Raw genomic sequence first — 24,754 nt, forward strand, 5'->3', positions numbered from 1 at the left:
CTCTGTAAGGCAATTTATAATAATACTTAGGTCAGTGTCCCCCAAAGTAATTTCAAAATTATTTTGGTAGATTCTAAAACTGTACGGATTTGCAAGTCTTCCTTCCCTTTCCTCACCAGCAGCATTCCAGGAATTGGTGTAACTAACTTCAGAGGCTAAAAAGAAACTTAATAACTCTTTATAAAACTTCTTCAACCTGTTATAAGTAGCAGTAATTGGTTAGAAATAGGAACATAAACTGGGTCACTAATCAAAACGTCCTTAAAGGAGCTTGTATTCATTTATTCATTCATTTTTTTGTTCAAATATGTATTAGGAATTTACCATCTCAGGCCTTTTGCCTCCCTGAGCTTCATGTCCTCATCTATAAAATGAGAAATACCTACATCACACAGTCATTGAGCAAATGAATGATATAAATGGTGTACATATTAGTTTAGCAAAGTAATAGGTAAGAAATGTTAGCGATCATCATTATCAATTTCATTATGCTGTGCTGTATACTATTAATTGTTAATTAGAGGTTTGTTTGTTTTTATTAGTCTAGGCTTACAAACATGATAGTAAAAAAAAATGACTTAAAATATTCCAATTAGTTTACTTCCCTACTTACTGGACTAGATGATAATATTAGCAGATATATATTTAACTTTTACTAGAACTATCTCATTATTTGGGGATTTGCAAAAATATGCAAAAATATCTTTGAGGCTTCTGGGATATAAGAAAGATATTTTTTTTCATATTAAAACGGCTAAAAAATAGTATGTATCAGACATTTTTCTACAAACTACCCATATTAGCTCATAGTGACTTTATGAAGTAGGTTCTATTTTTAATCACATGTTAAGAATGTAGAACCTGTGGAAAAAGAAGGATAACTCTCCTGCCTGAAGTCATATAGCTAACTGGTGGTAGTGTGGGAATCTGAAACTAAGTAGATTGACTTGCAGAGCAGATTTACCTAACCAGAAACTCCGTTGCCATTGGTAGATTATTATATGGCCACAGTGCTTCTGGGTACAATTTTAGGTTTGTCTGTTTGTCTTTTTCTTTTCAATTTTCAACCTTCCCTGCGTGATCCTAAGATTCAGGAGTGCGAAGACATTGTTGGAATTTCTCACCATTATATCTTCTGTGCCTGGAGAGGGCCTGTTATATGTCAAATGTTGTTTAATAAATATTTGTTGAATGGCTTAATGAAATTACTTGCTACAAAAGAAAGAAAAATCAAATAAACCCATGTTATTCCAAAAAAACCTGTTGAATAATAGTTATTTCCCCTTGATATCATTTTTCAACTTCTGTCTCGTTGCATTACAAATACATATATATACTGTCAAGCTGAGACTTTGCCAAGTCCCTTGTGATGTTCATGGTCATTGTTAGTGCTGGAAGAAAATTTTTATTACTGTGTTCATAGAAACTAACAAAGGTACTACACGTGGTACATTTTTTTTCAATCCAAATTCCAGAGAATAAGATTACTGTACTTATTTTCAACATCATCTTGCTTTTACCCCGATATCTTATGGTTTTGGCTCAGTGATTCGAATGTAACTAGAGATGAGCTCCTTTTCTAATAGCAATTTAAGCTGGATGTGAGACACTAACATGGTTCTCAACTATGTTTCTTTTACCGACTCTTAGCTCTCAAACTATAAAAAGATTTTGTTTAATATTATCTCATTCTAAAGTTTTAAAGATTCTTGAGAAACAGATATTCTCTATAATGGATTTTTAAAAAGTATAATTCTATTCTGAATGTGATTAGTTATTGACATTAAATTATTGTCTTAGATACTGAACTTGGATCAAAAGGTTACATCTTGGGGCTCTTGTGTGTCTCAGTAGTTGAGCATCTGCCTTTGGCTCAGGTCGTGGTCCTGGGGTCTTGGGAGCCTCATATCAGGCTCCCAGCAGGGAGCCTGCTTCTCCCTCTGCCTATGTCTCTGCCTCTCTCTCTCTGTGTCTTTCATGAATAAATAAATAAAATATTTAAAAAATAAAAGGTTACATCTCCTTCTTATACTTGAGCCTCTTCTCCATGATCCTCCAAATTTCCAGTGAAGCATATTGAACATTATGGGGTAATATATGCCATTTCATAGAAAACTCGGAACACTTGCAGTGGACTATTTTGTCACTCAAGATCCCAGCGAGAAATTGACGGCTCCACTTTAAAAGGGGTAATTGTAGAGTGTATGATAAAGAAACCATTTATTGTGTCGAAACAGTTCATAGAAACCCACAGATAGGGAAAATCTCTGGGACCTGTTAGTTCCACTGGAACCTGGTGAAGCCTGAAATTTAGGAGATGTGGACTAAGGTATCCAATGCAACTAAGGAGCTTATCTTGGAGGAGGACAAGTCAATAAATACCTCAGTCTGCTTGTCTTGTGGCCTTCTTATTTTCTGCTATGACCTCTCAAATCCAACCTGAAGTCAGAGGTCAAGAGAGCCTGGTTGATGAAATTTATAGAGATTAGTCTCCTGAGTTACAGAATAAAGTGATGGGTGGAAAAAGGGGGAGGGACAAACAGAGAGAGCATCCTACCTAGCTACTAACAGAAAATTAAACAATATCACACTGGGCTCAAGTACATGGGCTCAATGGACCTTAATTCTTCCCAATTCCCCATTTCAAATAAGAGAGGCACCACCTTCTTTCTAGATACACAGAAAAGTCAAAGTCATCTCTGACTCTTCCTTCTTCATGCCCTGTGCTTAAACTGTGCCCAGTTTCTTTTATATTTCCAAAAATCTTGTCTCCAGTAATGCATCCCTGGTGCAAATTTATGCCATCTCTGCCGCCAATAACTTTTTATAAGTCTTGATGTCACCATCTATGACAAAATAATTGCTTCATGGTAACAATCATCTAGGAGGCTGATATTCCTAAATCTCCATCTGTTTTGCCCTTGTCCTCAGTTATTAACTGAGATGTCAAGTGCAGCATCCTTTGCCCAGGGTTAGACTTTCCATGAGGTGTCCTCAGCATCACCAATAGTCTTTACTTCCTAATTATTCCTTCATGGAAAAATTCTCTTATTTACTGTGCTCTGTGCACATGCCCTAATTATTTGCTTTTGCTGATGTGTTATTTCCTCCATTCTGAAAGATTATCCCTAGCTTACCAAATCTTAAAATCTAATCTTCCTTTGAAAACCGGTTTTTCATATCACTTTTCTTAACTAGTCAGACTGCCCTAATGACACTGTCTTCTCACACTTTTGTTATATCTGTTTGCTTTTCTACATACTTGTAGGTATGCCTTTCTTGTATAGTCATGTGTTAATGTTATTCTTGCATTGAGAGTAAAGAGTTTATTTCTTTCCCATGTTCACATCTGCTGAAGTAGTTTTAGAAATAATATCTGAACAAACTACCTCTCAGTAATATGGGCACTTTTATTTTACTTGCTCATTAGCTCTGTTTGCTTAGTTGATTCAGGGCAGCTCTGGAAGAATTAACCAAACCCATATGAATGGTGCATACTTTTTGACTACTAGTTTCTCAGGGATTTGTCCTACAGAATAGGTTAAGGAGGAGCTAAGATTTAGCTTCACGGATATTCATGAAAATGTTCTTTATGGGGCGCCTGGGTGGCCCAGTCGGTTAAGCTCTGCCTTCGGCTCCAGGGCATGATCCTAGGGTCCTAGGATGGAGCCCCATGTTGGGCTCCCTGCTTAGCGGGAGCCTGCTTCTCCCTCTGCCTCTGCCCCTCCCACTGCTTGCGTGCTCTCTTTCTCTTTGTCAAATAAATAAAATCTTTTAAAAAATGATGTTGATTGCTAAATTGGCATAACAAAACGTGATTTTTTAAGTTTTGAAACAGATAATAAATTAGACTTCATTTCGATTGCTTTTCTAAAAAATTACTGTAGGTGTAAGTAGACACATATATAAACATATGCAAATATGGGAGGATGTATAGGGCTAATATTAATTATCTATGGTGGTGGGTAAATTACAGGCTTTTAAATTTTATCTACATTTTCTAACAATATAAAATTACAGAATACTTTGAAAATAACTCACTATCAAGACTTCTCTCAGTGATAGACTTTATATGGTTTCTATACAAAGTGATCAAGATAGCTGTTTCAATTAAATTGCCTTATTTTACTCACTGAATGACTTCTAGGATAAACCACAGCAAATGTTTGTCAATTATAGCATAACCTCCCCTAACCTTTGTCTACTGATATTTAAACTATTATGCTGACATCACAATTTATTTGGAAAACAGTCAAAATATAAAATCTGTAAGATGTCAAATTTGAAAATTAAAATAAAAATCTCAGCCAGAAGTAGCTATTTCACATGTATGAAAAAGACAACAAATGGTAGCACTACTTTGTTTTTTAATAACCAAGTGAAGTAGTTTGGGATTTCATGAAGGAGAATGGCTCATGCAGGAGAATTGTTTATGCAGGAAGGTGGCTTGAATTCAACTTCTACAATATATGTACAGATTAAGATCTGAAGTAGAGCCTGAAGGCATAGAAGTAAACAGGAGCCATACATGCACACATACAAGTATACAAGCATACATGCATGCATAAATGAATATTGTAACTGTCTAGAAAGTTAGATGCTATGTTCTAACACTCAGCTAAGTGTTAGAACAATTTTAATTACTTCACAAAATAATTTCAGTAAGTAAAATAAACTTTTAATTGAAACAACTAATTGTATCACTTTATATGGAAACCATGTCAATAGTTAAAAAGGTCTTAATTTTGATGAATATTCTCAGATATTTAATATTTTTTAAATGATTGGAAAATACAAGAAAACAAAATGGGATCCATAGGCCAGAGACACTAGATGTGTTGATAAATAGGAAAATATATTTCCTGGAGGAGGAAAACAAAAGCAGTACCTCCAACAGTTCATCTTGTAACCAGGGAGGGAGAGGGGTGTGTCTAACCTATAATTCCTTGAATTTTACTTAGGGAGTATTATGCTTTATCTCTCTAAGCCTAGAAGTGGACAGAATTGATGATCATAAGTTTCTGTACCAAACCAAGTAGGATGAAAATTGAGTACAATATTACTTGAGTTAAATATTGCTTTCAAGCTGGCAAAGCTGGACTATGTAATATGGTTTACAATAACATGGGCTTTTAAATCTGACATGCGTGGTTTTGAATTTTGGCTTTACTGCATTCACAGTACTTATTCACTTAACAATTTTTACCATTAATCTTATGGCAGGCAAAACACTAGACATTGGTGGTAAATCAATGGAGCAAAACACACATTATCCTTGCTCTCTTAGAGTTTAATGATGGAGATAGACATTAATCAAATAATTTTACAAATAACATAATTGCATACAATGGTAAATCCATGCAGGAAAATTCGCTGGAAGCTATGCAAGTATATTTTGGATTAATCAATCAATCAATGGTTATAAAATAATCCAGGAAAGATTGTAGTCCTATGGTAGATGGGAGTATGATACTACTTAGAGAATTTATACTATTTATTTATTTATCAGCTTGATTATAGAAAGCCATAGAAAGCATCAAAAGCATAAGAGTAGAAAAATGAGCTTATAGACGTGGATGGAGTAGACCATTCAGAACATGATCCTAGGTGATCTAGGGCAGATGAAAGGCATTGAAGATTTCTAAACAAGAAAGTTGCAAGGTGAAATTTCTGTTTCTGAAGATACTTTGACTATATTAAGGAAAAAAGTGGATTGAAAGATTTTGAGGATCACCTGGGTGGCTCAGCGGTTTAGTGCCTGCCTTCAGCCCAGGTAGTGATCCTAGAGTTCTGGAATCGAGTCCCAGATTGGGCTCCCTGAATGGAGCCTGCTTCTCCCTCTGCCTATGTCTCTGCCTCTCTCTCGCTCTCTCTCTCTCTCTCTGTGTCTCTCATGAATAAATAAATAAAATCTTTAAAAAAAAAAAAAGAAAGATGTTTGAGTATTATAGGGAATTCAGTAAATTTAAAACATACCAGACAACAGGGGTACCTGGGTGGCTCAGTCAGTTAAGTGTTTTCCTTCATTCAGCTCAGGTCATGATCTTGGGGGTGTCTTGGGATTGAGCCCTGTGCTAGATGGACTCCCTGCTCAACGGGGAGTCTGCATCTCCCTCTGCCTCTCCCCCACTGGTGTGTGCATGCTCTCTCTCTCTCTCTCTTTCTTTCTCTCTCTCAAATACATGAATAAAATCTTTTTTAAAAAAATAGAAAAACACAGCAAAACCATACCAGATTACAGATAATAGTCACTTGAACTAGGAAGTGTTAGGAAGTGGTGGTAGGTAGTAGAGATACACTAGAGATAATGACTCCTACATTTTTGGCTTTTGCAACTGATTGGAAGAAGATGCCAGTCACAAAGCTAGGCAATACATAAATATGACCAAATTAACTGCACTTTTAATTTGACTAAATTTATTTTAAGATGCTTTTGAGCTATCCAGATGGAAATTCAATAAGTTATTGGATATAAAGGTGTAAAGCTCAGAGAATCCTGAGTTAGAAATATTAATCTGATATTCATTTGGGTTATAGTTGGTATTGAAGTCATAGGCATGAATAAGCTCAGAGGAAGAGAGCATAGACTCAGAAGAGAAGGAATCACAGATACGTCTTTAAAACGCTTTAATATTTAAAGGACACTTAGAGCCAGCCGATGAGACTGAACAGAAAAAAAGGAAAACCTGGAGAACATTAAGAAACCAACGAAAAAAGGTGCTTCAGAAAAGAGCGGTTAATAGCGCTGAATGCTCCTGGGAAGTCAAATTTATTGAAGATTGAAAATTGTCAAGCATGGGGCTTGTGAGACTCATAGAATTAGAATTGTGGGTGCACAAACCAGGCTGCGGAGGATACATGTAAGGAAATAGATTAAATATAGGCAACTGCTTGACTAGGCAATGGGGGGAAAATGAGAGCTGAAGGGGGAGGGAGAGTCAAAGTAATATCTCTTAACAGGATAGAATTTTAAGTATGTCTCAGTACTGATGGAAATAATACACTAAAGAGAGATAAATCTAACAGAAAAGAGAAGGAATAATCAAGAGAAGGTTAGACAACATTGGCTAAGTAGCTTAATATCTCTGCCTTGGTTTTCACAGCTGTAAAGTGGGGGAAAATAATACCTAGCTCATTAGACTATTCTAACAATTAAATAATATGACGTTGGTAGAATGCTCAGTAAAAATTTTGGCACACAGAATGCATTTAATAAATCGGTGCTTAAAATGAACCCAAGATGTAATACACATCAGGTGCTCAACAAATACTTATTACATGTTGAACGAATATGATTCTGTTACATGATTTTTGATTAGTTGGGAATATAAATGAGTCTGATGCATATTACTGTATCCTGGATGACAAATACACTTCGGATATTCATTGATGATGATGATGATATTCAGTATTTGCCTTATGATGATGTTGATGTTTGGGATATTTGTGTTCACAGGGTACTATTTTTCTGCCTGGAAATAAAGTCCTTGAACATCCATGCAATGAAGAGAGCCCAGGAAAATTCCTCTTTGAAGTAGTTCCAGGTAGGATATTTTTCTGGTTTAACTTGATGCCATTCCATGTTATTAAAAGTGAAGACACACAACCTTTATTCTTCTTGGGTTGTGGTGAAGACCATTAATTTGGAAAAGCAAGTGTCAAGTTCGGTTAGCATTTACAAAGGTTATTATTCCAGGTTTGTACACCAGTACAAATGATCGAACACACACACACATAAAAGACACATGGCCATATTACTACTGGATATCCATTTGTCCTCATGAGATTCCAGAGTTGACCAGAAGTCATGACATAGCATTTATAAGGGACTATTAGAGACAAAATCAGTTTTATAGTTCTCTTGTGATATGAAATTTGGCAAAAAAAAAGAGAAAGAAATTGGACAAGGTGTTATAGTTGGTATGCATTGCCCAGCTGATTCAGTCACAGTTCTTCACAGACTGCATCTTAAAGGAACCTTTGCTCTAAAAATAAATTAAAACAAAAATCCTCTTTCAGCAACTAGCCAAGCTATGCAGTTCTGTAACTCAGCTTTGCTCCCAACCAACCACTTCCACATGTTTGGCTTGTAGCATGAAGGACATCTCTGCCAAGCCATGAGATCCTGTAGGTAAATTTCTTCAACATCTGTTCTTTTTTTTTTTTTCCTAGTCATCTGCATCCTTCTCTCTCAAAGTACCTGATCTCCACTTAAATATTTGATTCACTCAACAATAATTTTTGTTTCAAGGCCATGATCTACTTCTTTGATCTGTTTTTTAGCCCTTCCTTAATCCTTGATGTAAGGAAAAGGATTAGGAACGTGGCTTTTATAGCGTTGGCTCTGGCTAACCCAGTTCATGCGATACTGACACTGATTTAATCACAGTCTAGGATGTATGTGAATTTATTTGGGTGACTAATATGTAAAGCATACCAATAATGCTGGCACAAAGGCAGTCAATAAAACATTTTTTCCAGATTTATAAATGCTGGGAATCTAAAATGTGGAAGCATATTTCCCCCCCTCACTGGAAACAGCTGTAGCACTGAGTTCATCTGGCTCATGATGGAATCCATGACTAAATGTTAATTAATGCAGCTGAAGTGCAGAAAGGTTAGTCAGATGCCTTGTATTATTTGTTTTCCCCCAGGGAGAACACATTGTAAGAAACCTGAATCTTGTTTGCCCTATTAAAATCTTTTTATACTTACTTTTTAGTGGAATACCCTGTATGGAACCAAATTCCAGATGTTGCAAAGTCTTTGAAGTATCACTAGAGGAAATTTCCTTCCCTATTTATTTGCAACATTAGTGCCTATTGGCTTTTAAGTGAACATGGTATTAAACTGACAGCTTTGACTCCTTATCTCCAATAATATGAAAGGTCTGTGCTGTCATTCTGTCTGCTAAATGAGTTGAGATTTCATCTTTTGGTGAAGGTGTTCTGATATAACATAGATGGATACTGTCAAGATTGTTCTAGAAAGAATTGTGTGTTCAAGCCCAGCAAGCCTCCAAACTTCCCCCTCTAAGATTGTTGCTCTAAGGCATGCGTTTCATGTGCAGGGCATGTGACATAATGGCTTTTGATGAGCAAAGCCTAAGAAGTTTAAGACTGTGTGATGTGAAATCTGAAGGTTGTCCTTTCAAAAAAAATATCTTCAAGGAAATTTAGGTTTGCTGCAGTAATTATGGAAATAAACATATTATGCCCATAGCTCCTTTGAAAAGATGACTCCTGAATCATTAATACAATATATAGTAGCTTCCAAATTAGGTTTTATAATTCTGAATTACCTTAAGGAGTGGCAAGAGAATTGTGCCAGATACTTCTTTAAAGAGAGTGTTGGAAAAACACTCTGGCTACATTGAAAATCCAGTGTTTGTGCCATTAATCTTGGACATCGAGGCTTTATTAGTGTGCACCTCACATTAAGATAGAATTTCCAGACAAATACTTCTGTACTTGTATGAAAATGTGGGGATATGTATCACATGATTTCTGGACAATTTTTGCAAAATTAGGATTACTAAATACACTTGATCCATCTCTGCAAATGAGAATGATAAGATAATGTTTTTTAAGTATCCTAGTTGTGTGATAGTTTGACACAGGGAATCTGGAAAGCTGCAAGAGTGTTTTCATTTTTCAGACAGTGTGGTAAACAGGAAGGACTGCAGAAATGTGGTCAGTGCCTTGTACAGAACCTTCTGTAGTCCTGCCTGGCAGCAGATCCTAAGAACACATTCTTATTCTATATAGGCTTTGTCTGTGGAATTCTCTCAATCATTTGAAAACTCATCCTACAAATGATGTTTGCAGATCCAACATGATTTTGTCCTTATGTACAAATACCTCAAGCCCAACTACCCAAGGTATATCAATGGATAGGATTAAATCCTTTAATCTCACCTGCCAATACTGATTTCCAACAAAACTAACAAAAGCCTCCCAAAAGCTCTTTGCCAAATAATCTAGTACCTTATATATACACACACCTTTGTGTATGAGTGTGTACATATATATATGTACTTTGCGCATATATATATATACACATACACAGTTTGTTGGTTTAGGTGCTGTATATCTTTATAATTCTTTGTATTATAGGATATTATATTATAGTATATAATTCTTTATAATTTTATATATGTGTGTGTATATATATATATATCCATATATGCCATATAGATAGTTTTTGTGTTGTCATTTCTGTTTTGCTTTAGTCTGAAATGTCCTCTGAAATTAAGTAATAGCTATGTGTAAATAATACAAAAAAAGATTTCTCAGTAGAATTGAAAGTCTCAGATCTTTGTATATTACTTAGATTTGTTTGTATATTTCTATGCAGGTTTTAAATTTTTGTAAAAAATCTATCTGAAAACAAATCTACCATAATTTAGGATTAGCTTCTTTCAGACTTGTTATTATCCCATGAAATGGATTGTCTCTAAATAATTCCATGATTTACAGCATTTCGCTCCAGTTTTTTTTTTTTCCTATTTCTCTACCTCTTATTCAAAATGGGGATTTTAGCCAAATTGGCAAATTTGAAGACTTTGCTGTCAGGCATGCCAAACTGTAGACTGGAGTGAACTTTTATGGCCAAGTGCTAAGCATTGGGGAAATGTGGTTGAGAAAGGAATGTTGGCAGAATTTAACATATAGTACTTATTTCAAGAAAATGCAGTCAGTCTCTTTGCTTCTCAAAATGTGTTCTGGGCAAATTTTCCTTATGATGCTTAAAAGAACTAAACAGTAATTAATGGATGATGATTCTTAACTTTCTTTGAAGAATAGTCTGTCAGAGGGGGAAGACAGAGATTCAGAGACTGCAGGCTGGCAAAAGGAGACAAGAAATGTGTATTCCATAAGAGGTAGGAGCCACCTCTTTCTTTTCATCTTGGTGTCTCTAACACCTGGTGTGGTAAAATGCAAGGTGCTGGATAAATACTCATTGAAGTGTGTATGTTTACTGGGTTTATGGAGGACTCACAATCATATGAAATGGTTTTATTATTGGCGATAGCTACTCCTAACTTGGTTGTATTGAACTCTTATTTCCTGCTGTGTAAGATCTCTCCATCCCCTGGGGTGCAGCAAAGTCCTCTTTGTAGCTCTCCTAGCTAAAGTGGAGGGAAATTCTTTATGTCCCATTTCTCTGCCTTCCTTTCTGATAATGCCACACCAAGAGAAAGATGGAAGAAGATAGAAGTGTGTCTACACAGAAGCTGTTGCTTAGGTTATCCTCTTAACACTGACTGGTTATTACCACCCTCTCCAAAAGCTGATTCACTCATAGAGTACATTTGTGAATTATTCAGGATCCCTCGAATGGGAAATCTGCTTCACATAGTAGGATTTTCCAATGTAGGCATGGTCCTGTTAGATGGGATACCATCAGAAGGCCCCAAGGCCAGCTGCTTTCTTTATGCTTATCCAGCTACCAGGAAACTCACATATCCTGGTCTGTTAAGGCGGGATAACAAAGGCTCTTTCTCTGTTACCCCTTCCTTCAATGCTGTCATCTTTCCCTTTTCTCCATGAAGCATGAGCCTCAGGCCCTGCAGATAGAATGACTTGCAAATCTTCATGTTAGTCTTCAACTTGGAGAAAGTATAAATGACAGTTCTAGCATACTTCAGAATTTACCAGCAACTCTCCTGTGCTTTCCTGACTTGTTCTGATGGCTGAGAAAATTTCTTTTCCTCCCCTTAAAAATAGGGTTTATTTTGAAAACTTTTCTCCAAGAGGCACTTTCTCTGTCCTAATTTTCCTCTTGTCATAGTCAGGGGCAGAGAAATGGGGTTTGGGTTTTTTCTCTGAAATGCATTTTCTGTAAGCCCTGAAGGGAAGTGGCTAGGTACAACTTCCATTGTGGTTTTCAACTTAGAAGGTGAGTTTTTAGTAGTTTTTCTCTTCAGATTTTGATCTTAACAGCAATTCCAGGGTAATGGAAAGACAACTTTTTATCTATATTTGTCTATGCTCTTTGATTGGATTCTGGAGAAACATTCTCTGATGGATAGTGATGTTAAAAGGTGAATTGTGGATTGAAAAGATATATGCATCCCTATGTTTATTGCAGCATCATTTAGTATTATTTAGAATAGCCAGGATGTGGAAGCAACTCAAGTATCTATCAACAGGTGAATGGATAAAGAAAATATTATAGTATGCATATTTTATATTGTTTTTAAAAAATAATGAAATTGCCATTTGCAAAAATATGGATGGATCTGGAGGGTATAATGTTAAATGAAACAAGCCTGTCAGAGGAATGCAAATACCATATGATTCCCCTCATATGTAGAATTTGAGAATATTATTCAGCCATTAGAAATGACGAATACCCACCATTTGCTTCAACGTGGATAGAACTGGAGGGTATTATGCTGAGTGAAGTAAGTCAATGGGAGAAGGGCAAACATACGGTTTCATTCATTCGAGAAATATAAAGAGTAGTGACAGGGATTAAAGGGGAAAGGAGTGAAAATGAGTAGGAAATATCAGAGAGGGAGACAGAACATGAGACTCCTAACTCTGGGAAACAAAGAAAGGTTAGTGGAAGGGGAGGAGGGCGGAGGGATGGGGTGACTGGGTGATGGACACTGAGGGGGACACTTGACGGGATCAGCACTGGGTGTTATACTATATGTTGGCAAATCAAACTCCAATGAAAAATATACAAAAAAAAAGAGAAGCCAAACAAATGAACAACAACAACAAAAACAAAAAACAAAAAACCATACTCTTAAATACAGTAGAATAAAATGGTTGCCAGAGTACAGGTGGATGGGGGAATGGGTGAAACAGGGGAAGGAGGTTAAAAATACCTTATCTTGATTCATGCATAAAATTTTTGAATCATTATATCATATACTTGAAACTAATATAGCACTGTATGTTAAGTATACTGGAGATAGAAGATAGATAGATGGATAGATAGATACATAGATACATAAGATGGATGGATAGATAGATGATAGATAGATAGATAGATAGATAGATAGATAGATAGATAGACAGATAGACAGATTTTTAAACCATGTAGTGGGGGAAATGCCCTCTGGAGATATTTCATCTGTGAGAAGCAAAGAAAGCAGGATCAGGCATAAGGAGGAGCTGGCCCACAGCACAGTTGCAATTGAGGTCTCAGCTGATGCTGCAGGGGCCCCAGAGCTGGAATCCCCCTCAGAGCTACTCTAAAAGGAACCAGACATGGTTTCCTGGCATCAGCTAGTCTAGTTGTGATGGGGAAAGGGAAGACAAACTCCGGTGAAGCAGCTCCCTGTTGCAAAGGAGAGCAATTTCCATGAAGGCTTCTGTGAGTCATCAGTAGCCAACATACCAGCCTCTAGGATCTAGACAGAGCAGTAGGGAATCCATGAGAGTAGCTATAGCTTTATTTGTATCTAGCTTTCTGTATCCCAGGCAATGTTCCAGGCTCTTTGTATCTATCATTTAATTTGATCATTATGACCGCTCCAGGAGGCCAGCTCTGTTGTCTCCATTTCCAGGTAAAGAAACTGAAGCACAATAAATTCAATCAATGGTCAAATAGCTGACACTATCAATGAATGCATGTGCGTGTGTGTGTGTGTGTGTGTGAGTGTGTGACTGACTTATCTTTACAAAGGTAAAGTTCCAGAAAATCAAAATGAAGTTATATAGATTCTGGCTTAAGAATATGAAGTGTTAGAGGCTGGAGCTGGATTTCTGAAATATGAGCATGCAGATTTTTATTATTACTAAGGGAAATAGATATTTTTGTATTAAGACTTTGGCACTTGAAGTGAGAATAGACATTCTCATTTATTTGCAATTATTTCTATGTTTAAGCCTATCATAAAAATAGGACTAGATAAAGGTGCCCACTTACAGTTCTTTTGAACGTATGTTCTAAGGTCACAGCTATCCTGTCATAAAAAACTGGAGAGAAAAACTCACTTGCCTGCAGATGCCTTACTTATATGTGAATAACTATGTCACAGAAGGAATGTGCATCTTGTAATTTTTTCCTACAGAAAACTGTTTCATGCTGGAGCTCAGCATTCTTCATTATGGAACTCATTTTGCTAAAACTGTCTCAGCTTCTTCACAGACTCCCTTCACATGCTAGCCAAGTTATCACTCACTATCTAGCCACCAGCAAGCACACTTAATATTACTTGTATGTTGGAAAGCAGTACACTGACCTGCACAGGTATTCTCCAAGGGAAGACTCATTATGATTTTCAAGGGTAGTTACCAATATTCCAGACTCTCAAAGCTCCATGTCGTCCCAGTGCCCCAAATCAATAATAACTAGAACTGGAAGGTTTTCTTATCTTCATCCAGGAAAAGAAGAAAAGGAGATGAGAGATTAAGAGACAGCTATGGAAGTGAAAAAATAAAAGAGAGGAATTTTGAAGGGTAATCCAAAGTGATTTTCATCTGCCTGGAAATGAAATTAAGCCCTTCACAAAAGGAGAAGTTGTCATCTATCCTGCCATTAGCTGTTACTATGCTAATTATTTCCAGTACCCTCTGACAATTGCGTATCACTTCCGTAAATTTCAGCATTTTTATGAGCTAAGTGAAAAGTTAGGGAGCATGGGGACTTAATCCAAAAACGGCATTGTGTATCATTTTGTCAGAAAAATGTAAATACTTAACGAAATTGCAAACAATTTGGGGGATTTCAAAGATTCCCTGAAACCCAATGGTGGACTCTAGATTAAGATCCATAGCTTAAATTTGGGGTCCAGAGACTTTATTAATTTCTATTTATCTATCAATTTATCTTTTACTCCATATTTAGCTATTTATCTCTATGTTCCTATGCATCTATCTATGCCATCTGTATACATGCATGCATAAATGTGACAAAAAAATTTTTTTCTCTTATTTGTAATCACATGGTATACAGTTAATCAGTTTTTACTTTTATCCCCCTGGTCTAGTTGTTTTCTCTACTGGTTCTATGATAATGTAACTCTCCAGACCTATTTCATGCATTTATAAAAAGAACTCTTTCTAGGCGGAACATTTCCTGGGTCTGGAGACTGTACAATTTTTAATTTACCAAAACTTGAACCAATTTAGATGGTCAATGCAGCTGCACTATAGAATAGGCCATATGAAAATAGATAGTTCTGAGAGATAGCTCTGGGTGTCTATGAGAAAGAAGAAAGCTTGGCCAGTTTTTGATTTTTGAGATAATTATTTGGCACCTGCAATGATAGTTTATCACCCATGTCTATATTTACAATTTGTCTTAGGATGAATAAAGTCATTGGTTATATTAATTTGCTGTCATTTAAATGACATTTAAAAATGTAAACCAATATTTGATGTCTATTTTGTGTGAAAATGTGGAGATATTTTAATAGTATTCTAGCAAAAAACAGGCATAAAAGTTGGTCATTTTCTTAATCATTAGTTAAATATGCTGCTAAGGCATTTAATTTATGCCACTCTCTTTATCTCAACTCCCCACCCCCTTTTGTGTTAGTACAGTAAGGCGAAATCCATGCAATTATATTTGTTACCCAAAGGCAACTAGGACAATCTCTTTTTTTTGTCTGCCTAAGTCTGTAGGCAGCCTTGAAGCTTGTATTTTTTTTTCTTAGTTAATGTGTGGAAATCATTTAGAGAATGTGAGTAGGAGTTGTTTATGGTATGAAAACATAATTCTATATACACAAGTAATTCTGAACATGAATTAAATAAATGCCTTGAAAATCAGCATGTTTTTGCTACTGTGTATTCTTTTATTTAAAAAAAAATTGCTTCAAAATTCCCTTCCTACTTAAAATGCCTTAAAATATACATTTGAAAGAGGCTATTAAAATGATACAAAGGGCATTTTGAAATGTTTGTAATCCCTTGAAATTCTAGTGGCTGCCATGTCAACCAGAAGGCATTTGGCACATTTGTGAACCGATTTGGAGTGTGATCTTATGATCACACTTGTGAAGAGTGTTTATTGAAGAGTGCTCTTTTACGGAATTGGTAGAATGTTCATCCATCCCCATTTAATTCTAGTATTCATTCTGTATGCCACATCAGAGGTCAGCAAAGATTTTCTGGAAAGGACCAGGGAATAAATATTTTAGGTTTTGCAGGCCAGATCATCTCTATTGTAACTACTCAACTCTGCCATTTTAGTGTAAACAAATGGGTATTGACTGTGTTCCAATAAAACTTTATTAATGAACACCAAAATTTTGGATTTTATATAATGCTCAAATAGCAAGAAATATTACTTTTCTTTTGATTTTTTTCCAACCACTTAAAAACATATAAAAAATAGATAGTAGACCAGATTTGGCCCATGGGCCATAGCTTATGGATCCTGTAGCTAGATAAAAAAAGCAAACCTATGAAAAAGAAGCTGAAGATACTAATATAAATCACTAATCCCCACTGGTGCCACCAGAGCCAGAATTAGAACTCTGAGACAGCCTGTCTCCCCAGGCCATAGCATCACCCACAGCCTCAAAATCATGATTCAGGAGTGGTTTGCCAACAGTTTTATTTAGAAGCGTCATCTTTTAATAATACCTCCCCCCCCCCCCCAATCATGATGAATCTAAAAACTTTTAGTGACCAAACCAAAATTCTCAGTTTAAACCCTGTCTTAGCTCATTTAGAACTCCAGATTCTGCCCAGAGCTGAACTCTGTTATGTAACTTTTTAAGAAATGAATATCAATAATAGGAGATGGGTGTGCTTAGCATGAAAACAAACACACAAACAAAACCAAACAAAACCATGTTTTGTTTAGTCTGTACAAGTGCAGGGAGATATAAGTATTCAAAAATGGAGGCATCCCTTGCAAGATCAAACAAGCTCAAAGTGGCTTCTAAACTCACAGTTTTACAATGTACGCTAGCATCTTAAAAATTTAATCTTAAGGAAAATGACACTACTTTGCTTACTGGGAGAACTAATGAGCTCGTTTTCTCAGAGGGGTAGCTATTTTTCTTACCACTCATTTATTAACATCTCTCTACCCCTAACCCACCAAGTTTCCTTTAACATCAGCAATGAGAAACACTGCTATCATATTTACAGCTAAGGTTTACTGAAATAGGTGTCTGGCCTTATATAAAACATGCCAGGCTTTATATACAATGACTCATTTAATCTGTGACCACATTTGTGATTGATACCAATTTCCTTTCTGGTAAGCAGTAGTGAACATTCACATTTCTAATAAATGCTGAAACCAGGTTTCACATCCATCTGAGTCCACAAAACCACCACAGTCTACAGCTTTCTTATACCAATTCAGGACAAGAATATGGATAGGTTTATTTTCTAGATCCCATAGAAGCCAAATATCTAGGAGTTGAGAAAAATAAAGAGGACAAATAAATGAGATTAAAGGTTTAAAAAGTTAATGTACTCTGCATTTTTTTCATCTCTCCTTGGGACTCACATTTCTTATCTTATGTTGTCTGTATTCTCTTTCTTCCTCATTAGATTTGAAGCTCTTGAATTCTATCCCTGGTGCCTGACAGAGTGGCTGTCCTATAGTATATGCTCCACGTAGGTCTGTTGAGTTAATGAATGAACTAGACTTCAGTTTTATTATCTATGGAATCTTGGCACTGTATTAATCAAAATTTTAAAAGCCTTGCAGCTCTGAATTATTCAACTTGATCATAGCTTTCTCTACACTGAAGGATACTGGAGACCAGAGAAGTTCATGAATTTCACAGACTGTACTCTTTAAAAGAAAAGTAGTTTGCACTGCATCCTTCATTAACACTAAAACCAATAGTGTCTTTTAGTATTTGGGTGGCAGCAGCTGTTTACTAACAAGCTATTCGTTGGCATAAATGTGATTTTCCTCCTTCCTTTTCCTTTGTGACATTGTTTTAATTATGCATTCATGGGCTGTGTATGTTTACCTGTCTTTTTTTTATCCAATAATTGAAGAGGGCTTTGCAATCCAGTCATGTTAAGAAAGTAGCGAAGTGCTTAACAAGTGTCAGTGCCTGTTATTATGAAAAGAGAAGTTTCTCCAGGTTGTTTTTTTCCTGTGGTAGGGCCTCTTGGAGCTGTATCTTAGCTGGGGAAAGAGTGTCTGAGTGAGTCGGTGGCCAGTCAACAGAACAACCAATATGTTAGAAATGATATGGGAATGAGAAAGAGAAAACATACTTCACAGGAAAAGGAGTGTAGCAGAAGGAAAATGAGTGTGCAGCAGACATCTGCTGATAATTTGGGATGGGAACTAAGCTTGCAGCGAGGGTAAAACTGGCATATCACTAGGCCCTGTGCCAACTCTCAGCAAACCAGGGAAGGCTCTTTCATTCTTTTCTTTTACTTTCTTTCCTTTTCCTTTCCTTTTCTTTCTTTTTTTTTTTGTTTCTTTTCTCTTTTCTTTTTCCTTTCCTTTCCTTTTCTCCCCCTCCTCTTTTTCCCCCTTCCTCTTCTTCTTCCTCCCCCTTCTCCTTCTCTTCCTTCTTCTTAACAGAAAACTGAGCTGAAGTCCTTCTGAATGTTTCAAAAAGTGAAATCTCAAGAATCATCTGCAACCCAGTCATGCACCCTTGAGCCTGTTGGACTTCCTGGCTTTGAAACAAATGTTATCTTTGTCTATTCATCTTTAGGTTCATTTGCCTGGTTCATTATTCAAATGCTGCCTTTCTTAAAAATTGTTCTTCTTTACAGCCCCATTACATCAGGCCTAGAAGGGCCCAAATGGCAATCCTGAAATATCCTGGATCTTGCAGAAATATACTGGTCTAACCTGCTGACATCCCTACAGCTTAAATAAGAAATCTGGCAATTTAGCAGAAGAACCACCTAGGAATTATAAAACCCCAATTCATTCCAGGCACTTTGCTAACTGTTTTGCTAAATACCAAACTGTTTGCTTTAGATATATGGTGAGTCTGCAGTTAGAATTTAAAGAAATGACAGGATTTTGATTAGATGACTCTGGGGTTAGGAATTTCAGGCTGAAGAAATATTGGCAAAGCATAAAGGAAGTTTTGAGACCAGAAAGGGGTACTTGTGGAATAGAGAGAGGGGATGTACTGGGGACATGCAGTGTGATTCATGTGTGTGTCCTGCTGATCCAGGCTGTCCTGGGGAGCTACCCACTTGGCTGTTTCGTTTACAGTGCCAATTCAAAGAAGTCCTGATTCTTAGGGAGCTTAGCTGCATTCAGATACCAGGCTATCCTCACAGGCATTCAGCTAATTTTGTGAAAATATAGAACTCAATGCTAATCAAGTGCTTATATTTCAAACATCAGAGTAATAAACCTAAATTTGAACTTTTATATTAATTCAAAGTGCATCAACCAGCTATGAGTCTAATGGCCCTCACCAACTTTAGAGGACAGTCACTAGACTGCTACGAAGTAGCATTGGTTTAAGGATCCCCTGATCCCATACGAAAAGGTTTCCCATGAACTCCTACTTGATCAGCACGCTTTTAAAATAACATTTTGTGTCTATGACAAGAAAGAGGAGTGGGTAGGAAAAAGTGCTTATTAGTTTTCAGAGACCCTCTAACAAAGTACCATAGACTAGGTGGCTTAAACAACAGAAATTTTTTTTCTTACAGCTATGGAGGCTAGAAATCCAAGATGAAGGTGTTAGCAGAAGTGGGTTTCTTCTAAAGCATCAGTTGGCTGCCTTCTTCCTGTATCTTCTCAAAGTCTTTCCTTTGCATCCATCTGTGTCTTAAAATTTCCCTTTCCTAAAAAGACAGTAGTCAGTTTGAACTAGGGTCTACTCTCATGATCTCATTTTAACTTATTTGCCTCTATAAGACCCCATCCCCAAACAGGGTCAGACTCTGAGGTACTAGGGCTTGGGACTTCAACATATGAATTTTGGGGAAATACAACTCAGTCCATAATAGGGTCAAGAAGAGGGCAACCCAGATGGCTTAGTGGTTTAGTGCCATCTTCAGCCTAGGGCGTGATCCTGGAGACCCAGGATTGAGTCCCACGTTTGGCTCCCTGGCATGGAGCCTGCTTCTCCCTCTGCCTGTGTCTCTGCCTCTTGCTCTCTCTTTCTGTGTCTCTCATGAATAAATAAAATAAAAATAAAATAGGGACAAGAAGAAGAAAAACATTGCTGTTCTTCCAGAAGCTTCTCTTTTTATGAGGCAAACTCTTGTTATATTTATTACTGACTACTTGAGTCCCATCCCATTACTCAAAGAAAGAAGCAAAAATTCAGACCTTGCTATACATCAAGCCACAATCCAAAATTCTACTTAATCCTTTCATAAATAATGGGAATCCTGAGTGATATAGCAACCAAAGTATTAGCTAAGAACAAGTGAAATAGAAATGGAGGCTGTTCAGAGAAAGAACAAATATTTTATATCTAGCTACACTTTCCTATAAGTTATCCTTGAATTTAAAATTCTTAATTTTGGGCAGCCCTGGTGGCTCAGTGGTTTAGCGCCACCTTCAGCCCAGGGCGTGATCCTGGAGACCTGCGATCCAGTCCCAAGTTGGGCTCCCTGCATGGAGCCTGCTTCTCCCTCTGCCTGTGCCTCTCTCTCTCTCTCTCTCTGTGTGTGTGTGTGTGTGTGTGTGTGTCTTTCATGACCAAATAAATCTCTAAAAAAAATTAAAATTCTTAATTTTGCTTCTAGGTTTGTTTTTAGCATTTTGCATGAAATAAATAGACTAGACATGCCCCCCCCTGTGTTACTATTATCTTTTGTTTTTTAAATCAGGCTTATTTTCTTTGGGAATGAGTCCCTTTCTAACAGTGGTGTACTAATGTGTTAAATACTACTGCAATGTGTCTAGTCAGGAGGAGGAAGCCAAAAGGAGTGCTTGATAGATCTTATCAAGTTGTTCAAGTCTTCAGTAGTGAATTACCAACTTGTCATTCAGGGTGTTGAGGAGCAAAGAGTACCCAGACAGGCAATTAAGGCTTCTGGAAAACAATTAGTGCAGGGGCATGACATGGTATAGGGTTCATTCTTTCAGCACCAATCACATTGTCTTTCTCATGACTCATTATTTCTGATGTGTCACTTGCTTACAGGAATCACAGGGGAGATAATGATAGATCTGTACTTAGGGCTACTTGACTCTAATCTAGGGGCTATGATGTGTCACAATGGGCTCTTTGAAAGACAAATAACTCATTCTGATATGGTTATAACTGATACAAATCAATTATCATTTGAAGAGTTTATTTATTTTGTATTTTATTTTTGATCAGCTGTTCTCTCCCATGGATAACCTATTGCCAACTTAATTTTATGGAAATCACCCCCAATTTCCTGATATCAAATACAGTTGACCTTTGAATAACTTGGGGCTTGGGGCACTGACTCCCATGCAGCCAAAAATCCACATATAACTTTTGACTCCCCCCAAACTTAACTGTTAATAGCCTATTGTTGACCAAACCTGCCTTACCAATAACATAAACACTTGAGTAACAGTTTGTATGTTAAAGGAATATGATAAAGTAAACTAGAGAAAATAAAATATTACTAAGAAAATCAGAAAGAAAATAAATTTACAGTACTATATTTATGGAAAAAAAAAAAAGAACGTACAGCTGGACCCATGCAGTTGAAACACACATTGTTCACAGATCAATTATATTCAAAACCAGTTACTTCTGCATTTGGTCCTCTTTCCCTATATTATAATAGAGGAACTGTCCTTTTCCTTCCTAAGTCCTGTCCTTCATCTGTCTTAGAATTCCGTCCAGTCTAACCTTTTAGAGAGCCATCATCTATTGATTGTACTGTTTCCATCTTGTTTGTAGTTTTGTCTTCCATATTTTTTGTGCCCATACGCTTAAAGCAGTAACCTTGGAATTGGCATTTTTTTTTACAAAAGTAAATTAATCTTATGCATGCTAAACTTTGAAAAATATGACCACACAATCATGTTATTATCCTCTGATTTAAAAAATCATCCTAACCAAACTTTTCATTATCCATTAGTTTGTATGTTTTGCTTCTTTTTGCAACAAAACTGTTCTATACTCCATACTATACTCTCCCCAATTCTTGTCTTTGCCTCAGTCTACTTATGCACCACCCCCCTAGCTCCACCAAACTTTTCCTTATATTATGTCATCAATGGCCTCTAATTTTTCTAAATGATTGTTTCATAATAATTGCCCAGTCAAGCCATTTCACACACTGATCACTTCCTCTTTCCTGATATACCTTCTTCACTGGGCTTCAAGGATACTACATTTTCTTGGTTTCCTTCTTACTTCACTGCTCATGTCTTCTGGTCACCATAGCTTGTTCCTCCTCAGCTCCTTAACCTCTGGGCGTCCCTTGAGTTCAGTCCCTGGTTCTCTTTGTCTTGGAGAACTGTGATATTTTCCTAACTTGTCCTCAGACTTTATTCTGCCTCTCCCTCCATTCTACACATTTTTTAAGAGGCTTTATTTCTTTTTTTTTTAAGATTTTATTTTATTTATTCATGAGAGACACACAGAGAGAGAGAGAGGCAGAGACACAGGCAGAGGGAGAAGCAGGCTCCACACAGGAGTCCGATGCGGGACTCGATCCCGGGTCTCCAGGATCACTCCCGGGCTGAAGGCAGGCACTAAATCACTGAGCCACCCAGGGATCCCCCAAGAGGCTTTATTTCTTAGAGCAGTTTTAGGTTTTTGGAGAAAATGTGCAGAAAGTGCAGAGAGTTCCTGTATATGGAGTACATTTTTGATATTGAAATTCAGTCAAGTCACTTCCTGTTTAAAAAAATCATATCACAGCTTACTGGCTCCAGATAGACTACCCAATGTTCCAGTGTGTTTTCTTCTCCCCCTTGCTCTCTGAACTGTAACCACACTTGCTTTCTTTCAGTTTTTCAAATGTGCCACACGTTAGCTATAGTATCTTTATATATGTTGTTCTTTTTTTAAAAAAATGATTCCTTTCCATCATTCCAAGATTCATAAGATAACTCCTACTCATCTCTCAGTACCTCAAGTGTTGTCTCTTCAAAGAAACCTACACTTGATTCTCCCTCCCAGTCTATATCTTAACCGACTACTGAAGGTCCATGACCTATATTTCTTGGCATTTTTCTTTTATAAATAATGTCTGTCTCTCTCACAAGAATGTAAGTTCGGTGACAGCTAGAACTCTGCTTTTGCTCATCCTGTTACTTCTAGCACATTGCAAAGTGCAGTGACAGCTAGAACTCTGCTTTTGCTCATCCTTTTACTTCTAGCACATTGCAAAGTGCCTGACATGTCATAGTCATTTAATAAATATTTGTTGACGGAAGGAAGGGAGGGAGGGAGGGTGAGAGGAAGTAAAGAAGGAAGCATGAGAAAGAAGAGGTAGAGAGAGAGACATAGGAAGTTACTGTGATCTAGAAATGGGTAGATACTGGGGGTGAAAATCAGAAGCCCTGAGTGTTAAACTTATTCTATAACCTAATTCAAACTCAGTGATTGATTTGGTTTATTAAACATTTAGTAAGAATCAGCTCTGAGGTAGATATTATATGCCAAGGTTCCATTTTTGAGGAGCTATGGTTTGTCATCCCAGTGAACATTCCTTGGAAGTGGAGTTCCACTGAACACTGTGGAAACATGAATCAAGTCCATTTATAAAGCAGCCCAGCACTTACAGAACTAGCAGGTGGGCATATGGGATCCTGATCATGCTGTATCTCTTAGGCAGGTTCTCTAATTCCTATGGCATCTATTTCCTCATCAGTGAAATGAACATTACATCTTGAAACTAACAGATGAGACGATGTATGTGAATGTCTGCAAACAAATGTCACTTAAGTGAACATGGAGACCCATATAAATGAGTTCCACTGGTCTGCCATCACAATGTGTCTAACCTGTCATCAACCCAGCTCCCTTTCAGGATCATCTCTTTCTTTCTAATATGTTAGAATCCAAAATGAGTGTTAGTTAACATTATTCTCCATCATTTTCTCCCATAGCTGATGTGATGTGTGAAAATTAAATCATGTAACAGGACTCAGTGGAAAAAGAATGGGATGATCTGTAGTGCTAGTATAAAAAAAATGGATTTATCTTACACAGTTGCATTCCCTCCCTTCTCTAAATGCTGAAAGTCCAGATCTGACCCATAAACGAACCCTCTCCTCAGTCAGTATGAGCTGGGACCTTAACATTAAATTCACCCACTCGGCTCAGCCCATTGCTGTTAACCTGTGAACCCCAGTGGATTTGATCGCTGCTTCCTTTGAAATGAGTGCCTCCTCATGCACTTGCTGGCAACCCGCAGTGCCTCTTCATTGGCTGTCAGGAACACAAAGCCTCAAGGGCATAAATGATGCTATGGATGGAACAGCTGGTGATGGGCTACTCATGCATAGGAACTCCAGGCAGCAGATGAGTTGTATGCTCCCTCTATTGGTTAACTGGTGTAATTACACAGAAGCAGCCAGGCACAATGGCTCCGTGTGTTAACAGTGGCTGAAAACACTATCACCTTCAGAGTGCAGTATTACCACCTCCTTGCTCCTCAAAATAATTAGGAGGTCTCTTTTTCAAATACTTGAATTTGGAGCTTTTACATCTCTTGCTTCCATAGCATTTGCAAATTCATATTCACCTTCAGGTTACTTATTTAAAAATATGAAACAGCACAGAATCTTGACAACCACCAACAATATAAAGAAACCGAACTGAAAGAGTAGGAATAAAAGGTTCACAGTAAAAAGAAAGAATATGGCTCACACTTAACAGCTTGGCTTCTGTTACACAGGACAATGATCCCTGTGTGAATAAATTGTCTGCCAAGTT

At 37.1% G+C, this 24,754-nt stretch overlaps 1 protein-coding gene across 1 annotated transcript in view; it reads left to right on the forward strand.

The window, feature by feature from the left end:
• Window positions 1–24,754, forward strand: part of ARHGAP24 (Rho GTPase activating protein 24) — a 504,876-nt gene that overhangs the window by 221,088 nt on the left and 259,034 nt on the right. The window contains exon 3 of the mRNA XM_041758959.1: window positions 7,457–7,544. Coding sequence (XP_041614893.1) covers window positions 7,457–7,544 — 88 coding nt within the window. The remainder of the gene's footprint in view (window positions 1–7,456; window positions 7,545–24,754) is intronic.

Source organism: Vulpes lagopus, chromosome 6, assembly GCF_018345385.1.
Source record: "Vulpes lagopus strain Blue_001 chromosome 6, ASM1834538v1, whole genome shotgun sequence".
Classification (NCBI taxonomy): domain Eukaryota; kingdom Metazoa; phylum Chordata; class Mammalia; order Carnivora; family Canidae; genus Vulpes; species Vulpes lagopus.